Genomic DNA, 6,646 nt, shown 5'->3' with positions numbered 1-6,646 from the left:
TGGGCATGATTGATTGATTGATTGACTAGCTCACTTTCATAAATGACACCTTGTTGCTTATTAATATTACTATATTCTTATTATCAATGTTACTAGTCAAATAACATGAAAAACCTAGTTTGTTAATATAAAACAAAATTAATAATAACAATAAGTACCGAAAAGAAAATTACTTACCATTTTGTTTGTAGGCGTGGTACACGTTCAAAAGAGTGAGATGGTCTCCATCGATGTGTCCAAATCGGGCTTTCGCCTCGTCAGCAGCCTTCTGAGCTTCTCTGGGCCGAACGAAGCAATTGGGTACTAATAAAAAAATTGGGTTATCACAGAGGAGGCCCACGATGAGTCAGCCGATTCGATACCACACCATTAGCTTCATGAGAGAGAATACTGAGAAATTGCAACTATCTGCATCAGCACTTGCTTTCTTACAAATTCCATGTCATGTTGACATGGAACCAAGCCAAACAGTTGCTGATGTCAACCTAAGACACTGTCTGATTTTGCTTTTTTTTTAGCTTTTGACCAAAATAATTTATTTTTTTTGTTTAATAATTTTAAAAAAACTTGTTCATGCAAATGCATGATCAAGTATTAAGTAATAACTAACAAAGTGCAAAAATGTAATTTGTACCTGATAGCATAGCCGATATAGAAAGGATTTCATTTGAACAATTAAACTCAGGGCTAACAACAAGCATCTTCCCCATTTGAGGATCTAACGGAAACTCACTCATAATTTCACCCAATTTAGTCAAATTCCCTTCATCATCCAACGCACCCAAATAATTCAAAACCTCAAGAGCCCGCATTAGCGTTTCAGGAGCCGGTGGGTCCATGAAATCAAAATGAACAAGATCATCGATACCAAGTTTCTTCAAAGTAAGAACCGTATTCGCCAAATTAGACCGAAGAATCTCAGGATATGTTTGTGGCTGAAGATCGTTATTAAAACTTTTTTCCGTGTACAATCTAAAACATTTACCGGGTTGCGTTCTTCCAGCACGACCTGATCTTTGGTGAGCACTCGCCTTTGATATTGGAGAAACCAACAGAGACTCTACCCGAACCCGTGGATTATAAACTTTTTGTTTTGCGAAACCAGGATCGATAACATAAACAATACCGTCTATGGTTAAAGATGTTTCAGCAATGTTTGTTGAAATCACAATCTTTCTCCCAGGAGGCCCGCCTTCGGTTAACGGAGGTGGTGCGGGCTCAAATATCTTCTGTTGCATAGCGGGCGGAAGTGTCGAATAAAGAGGCACCGCTTTCACGGGGCCCACTGAGTCTCCAAGATTAGCGACTTCTTTATTTATTTTTCGAACAGCGTCCTCAATTTCTTCTTCTCCAGTGAGAAAAACGAGAATATCGCCAGGTGGCTCACACATGTGGATTTGAACAACGGTTCGGATTGCTGCTTCAAGATAGTCGCGTTCAGGGTCTTGGGTGTAGAATATTTCCACTGGGTGTAGTCGGCCGGGAACTTTCATTAATGGTGCACCAAAGAAATAACCCTGAAACTTTTCGGCTTCTAGTGTAGCACTCATGACAACTAGTTTAAGATCGGGCCGGTTTTTTAAAACTTCTTTCAAAAGCCCAAATAAAACATCGGTAGCTAAAGTTCTCTCGTGGGCTTCATCAAGAATTATCACTTTGTACCTTTCTAAAAGTGGGTCGGTCATGGCTTCTCTTAATAGCATACCATCTGTCAAGTATCTATTGAACCGAAAAAAACATCAGTTAAATAACAAAACACAATTTGTCTAAAAAATTATTATTTGCGTAACAAAATGTATCAGATATTCAGATATGATATTTAAGAGATTCACTACAACAAAAAAGTATCAAATTTTGCCCTTGTTTGTCATATAAGAAAATTGTTTTTTTTTCCTATAGTGTGTAACAAGCATCCGATTATTTAACCAAAGTAGCAACCTTTTATAGTGTGCCACATCATCATTTATCCATAGAAGCTTACATATATATATATATATATATATAAATACCAACGAAACAAAAAACATTTCTTCTAGCATATAATGACAGAACAATTAAACGAACATTTTAATGAATTAATCATTCTACAAAACTTTATTGTAAATAATCTAACTTTTTAATAATATGATTAGGATGATATACTTTCAATAAAAATTTAACTTTTCATCGGTTTCCTTTAAGCTATTTTTTCTTTACTTTTAACATTTGGCTCATTAGAGATTGAACATAATTCAAAAACCAAATTATGTCAAAATTGTAAATAAAATTAAGATATAAAAACACTTAATTTGTACTAGTTTTTATAAAACTTACTTCAAGACAGTTTTTGCACTGCTGCAATCTTCAAAACGAATGCTGTAACCTACTTCTTCTCCAATACTGACATCCATTTCCTCCGCAACTCTCCTAGAAACAGACATTGCAGCCACCCTACGGGGTTGAGTGCAACCCACCATGAACTTCTTGCGTTTATCTGCACTCTCTAATTCCACAGCATCCAACACAAATTGCGGAATCTGTTTGTAACAATTTAAAAAATTCAAAATTAGAGCTCAACTAACTAAAAGCACAATCAAACAACATAACAAGAGCTATAAACGAAGTGAACCAAACTGACAAAGCCTTGCTCATGTTCGTTTATTAAGCTTTAATCGAACAAACGGTTCACAAACACCTAACCAAACAAATTTTCTTTTTTGTGTTCGTTCATTAATAAAAACTTGTTCATGAACGGTTCATGAACGAACACAATGTTTTATATGATTTGGCTCATTGCGAATGGTCAGTTTCAACGGTTCAGTCCGTCTACCAAGTTTGTGTTGGTGTTTTTTTTAACATTCATATTCATATGAATCATATGTTAACTTCACATATAAATTATTCACATAATATTCATGTATATTTTTGTTTTAATAGCTAAAAAATTTTGGTTGAGACTAAATGATACTATATGATGATTGATGAAAAGTCATTAAAACATATTAAAAACCTTTAATAAGCAAACAAACATTAAACACATTATTTAAACCTACACGAACACAGCTTAACAAACATTGCCTCTGTTTGTGTTCGTTCATTTAGTTAATCAAACAAAACTCCTTGTTCATGTCCGTTCTCTTCTTAAACAAACAAACATAATACATAAACAAACTTCCCGCCGAACACTTCACAAACAATTAACCAAACCCTAAGTCCATAATACTACAACTCAATTAATTCATACACAACTTAGACTGAAAATCCAAACAAATAAATACCTGAGTTGTTTTATCACTACCCAATTTCCTTAATGAACAAGCACAAACAAGAAACTTCATTCTATTAGGTGTTCATGAACCGTTAATTTATATGTAAACTAGCATACGAACATGAACAAGGCCTTGATCGGTTATAGCCCTATATATGCATCTCATACAAGGTAACAACAATACACAGATTACAAGCTACAATGTTTTTTAGTTTGTGAGTTAATTTCCTTAACGAACAAACACGAAAAAGAAACTTCATTCAATTAGATGCTCATGAACCGTTAACCATTCGCTTTTCCAACTTAACAAACAAACATGAACAAGGCGGTGTCCGGTTCGGTTCTAGCCCTGTATATGCATATTTCACACGAGGTAAATATTCGTAGATTACGAGCTGATAATATGCACATTCACATGCTACATATACATGTATATATAGATACACACATACATACATGTGTGTGTGTATATATATATGTATATATAAGTGTGTGTGTGTGTGTGTATTGTATATGTAGCTGGTGAATGTGCATATTATCAGCTCGTGGTCTACGAATATTTACCTAGTGCGAGATATACATATACAGGGCTAGAACCGAACCGGACACCGCCTTGTTCATGTTCGATTGTTAATAACTTAATAATTTATAATACAACAACTACACTAATCCAAACACAAATTAAACATATAATAAAATAAAATAAAATAACTACCTGAGTCGTTTTACCGCTACCGGTCTCACCAACCAAAATTAGGGTTTGGTTCTCCTTAAGCGCCGTTAAAAACTCCTCCTTCTGATGCCACACCGGCAACGTCTTCCTCTTCTCCAGTATCTCATAATACCGGCTCGAGTACGCCCGTCCATTCCACTTGTTCACCATCGACACGCCGCCGTTGACGGCGGCTCCGCCGTTGGCCTTGTTGAATTTGGCCGCCGCGGATTCGTCAACCACGTCGAATAGACTCACCTTGCGTTTGCGTTCGGTTGTCATGGCTTCAAATTAGCGGCGGTTTGGTCGCTAATTTGTGTATATAGCCTCCGTCAGAAACCCTAATTTTGAGATTGGGGAAAGAGGGAGGATGATATATAATAATAAGGTTATTATACTAATAACAATAAACTTTATTATACACCGTTAAAAAATATATAAAAATATATCAAACAGTTTAAAGTTTATAAATATAAACAAGTCGGTGAGTTATGCACTTGCATAACACAGCAAATGGTTACGTGCTTTGTCTCTCTGTCTACTTCTTGCGTTTTTGGTATACGAATATTTTTTATTGATTTACTTTATAATAGTGTAATGGTACTAGTACGGTAGTACCTAGTTTTGGTGAATTTCAGGATTGATACTTTTGGGTTCGGTAAACGGGCTCATCCCTAGATGCAGTGCCGACTCTTGGGTTGGGCAACCCGGGCAACCGGCCGGACACTTATTTTTTGGGGGCATAATTTTTTTTCATATATATTTTTATATTTTTTTTATATAAATAGATACAAATCTTAAGTTTATTAGATATTAGGCCCAGTTTTTTTACCCATAACCCATTTGAGATAATGGGCGGGTCATTTTATTTCGTTACTTTTTAAAGCCTACGGACCTTTTCATTTCAGCTCAGCCGAGACATTTAAATTCTCGGAGACGGCTTTACCTAGATGATGCCACCACGCCACTAAACCTTGGGTGTTTTCGGAAAAAGAATGGTCTTTGTGTTTTATTGGCAACTACGTCAAGGGAAAATGGATTGGCAGTTGACAAATCACTATTTTTTTATTTTAACAATATTTGATTATTATAAGGAGCATTTAAAACATTAAATATACATGCGTCTATGTGGTAATAACATAACATGAAAAAAAAACATTTATAGCTTTTTTCATTTCTACGGCGACGAAGAATCAAACTATCTAAAGATACCCTTATGTTGATTTTTAGATCCAAAATTGTTTGGTTTTTTTCAGGTTTCGAATTAAATGCATAATTTTTACTGTGTATATATAAAATTGATTAATTAAACCAACAACTTGCTAAAATTTGTTGATATGGCCGACATGGCCACAGTCATGATCGATTTAGTTGTTTCCTGAAACCGTTGTTAGCGGTTTGAGCTTATTAAATTTGAAATTTTAGAACCGTGAACACCCATAAATGATGTCTTATATTGGTTATAGTTTTATAATAGATAGTTTCAACATTTTACTTGCTAAAAGCTATTTAGAATTTATTTTGGGCTTGGTTTTTACGTAGGCCAACAAAGCACAGTAGCCCACAGGTGATCACTTTCTTCATGTTTGGGCCTCTCTAGCAAGTCCGCAAGCCTAAGCCAATTTTTTTTATTTTTTTGCAATTAGTTACACGTATACAAATTAAACTAGTGTGTATTTAAGTGTGCTGTTTCTTTCGAACTTTAATTAACTAAGAGGTGAAGGTTTGACATTTCAAATTATGTTTCATACTCGTTAGAAACTCAACCAATTAGTTAGGATTTCTCAAATAGATAACGCGAGTGACTTGAATTGAACTCGATTATATAATGCTACAATTATACGAGGTTGATATATTAAAAGACTAGCAATTGAGAGCGTAAAAAAATGCAATTGTCACAAGTTTTATCGAACTAGTTATTTTTTATTAGTTTTTTTAAAAAGAAAAAAACTGAAATCATGCAATTTAGATATTTTAAAGTTACATGTTTTTTTTTCGCAATTCTAAAGTAAATTAAGTGTGAAAAGAACTTCAAAGCACAATGTTAAAGTGATTTAAACATGATTCAATATAAAATACTATTTTATGAAAGGACTATTTGATTTTAATAATCTCTATTGAATGGTATTGGTCGATAATAATTCATATTTATTTTATCGTCACTGACGGTCTCAAATTCAAAAAAGTTGCCCCCCAATGGTCCCCCGTTAAAAAGGACTTAACGGCGTTATACTTTTTTTCGAATTTCAAACCAATGTTTTAGGGCTTTTGATCGTTAGGAGGATACGAGTCGATTGGTGTAAAACTTAGTTCGAAACAGTGCTTCAAAATGACGAAGCAATGCTTCAATTCGGGTGTTTGAACTTATAATTAACCAAAATCAAGTCATCTAGATCATTGTTTGGAGCTTTGTTTTATATCATCCGACTCGTATCTTCCTTCCGATTAATAGCCCTAAAAAGTTAGTTTGGAATTCGGAAAAAAGTATAACGTCGTTAAGTCCTTTTTAACGGGGACCATTGTGGGCCAACTTTTTTGAATTTGGGACCGTCGGTGGCGATAAAATGAATAGAGATTATTATCGGCCAATACCATTAAATAGGGATTATTAAAATCCAATATTTATCTAATTGAGTAATTGTTAAATGATTTCTAATTGAGTAATTGTTAACTATCCCGTTTGTGGT

The 6,646-nt window shown here is 34.4% G+C and overlaps 1 protein-coding gene across 1 annotated transcript; it reads right to left on the bottom strand.

Moving 5' to 3' along the window:
- Positions 1-235: 235 nt before the first annotated feature.
- On the bottom strand, positions 236-4,336 carry LOC143599236 (putative pre-mRNA-splicing factor ATP-dependent RNA helicase DEAH2). The gene is made up of 4 exons (XM_077077233.1): positions 3,963-4,336; positions 2,314-2,516; positions 635-1,719; positions 236-390 (listed from the first exon to the last, which is right to left on the bottom strand). The coding sequence occupies exons 1-4, from the start codon at positions 4,239-4,241 to the stop codon at positions 347-349; spliced, it is 1,611 nt and encodes a 536-aa protein (XP_076933348.1). The 5' UTR covers positions 4,242-4,336; the 3' UTR covers positions 236-346.
- Positions 4,337-6,646: the final 2,310 nt, after the last annotated feature.

The sequence above is a fragment of the Bidens hawaiensis genome, unplaced genomic scaffold (assembly GCF_021521415.1).
Source record: "Bidens hawaiensis isolate Kalapana, Puna unplaced genomic scaffold, B.hawaiensis_p1.1 tig00051625_1, whole genome shotgun sequence".
Classification (NCBI taxonomy): Eukaryota; Viridiplantae; Streptophyta; class Magnoliopsida; order Asterales; family Asteraceae; genus Bidens; species Bidens hawaiensis.
Note: the sequence above shows the minus strand (reverse complement) of the source record. Positions and strands in the feature narration are given on the sequence as shown.

Bases quoted from the DNA above. Each gene is read 5' to 3' on its own strand.
- LOC143599236 (XM_077077233.1), bottom strand. From the start codon at position 4,241: ATGACAACCGAACGCAAACGCAAGGTGAGTCTATTCGACGTGGTTGAC. The intron at 2,517-3,962 runs GTAGTTATTTTA...TGTTACAAACAG, and splicing joins GTAGCGGTAAAACGACTCAG to ATTCCGCAATTTGTGTTGGA. The intron at 1,720-2,313 runs GTAAGTTTTATA...TCGGTTCAATAG, and splicing joins AGTGCAAAAACTGTCTTGAA to ATACTTGACAGATGGTATGC.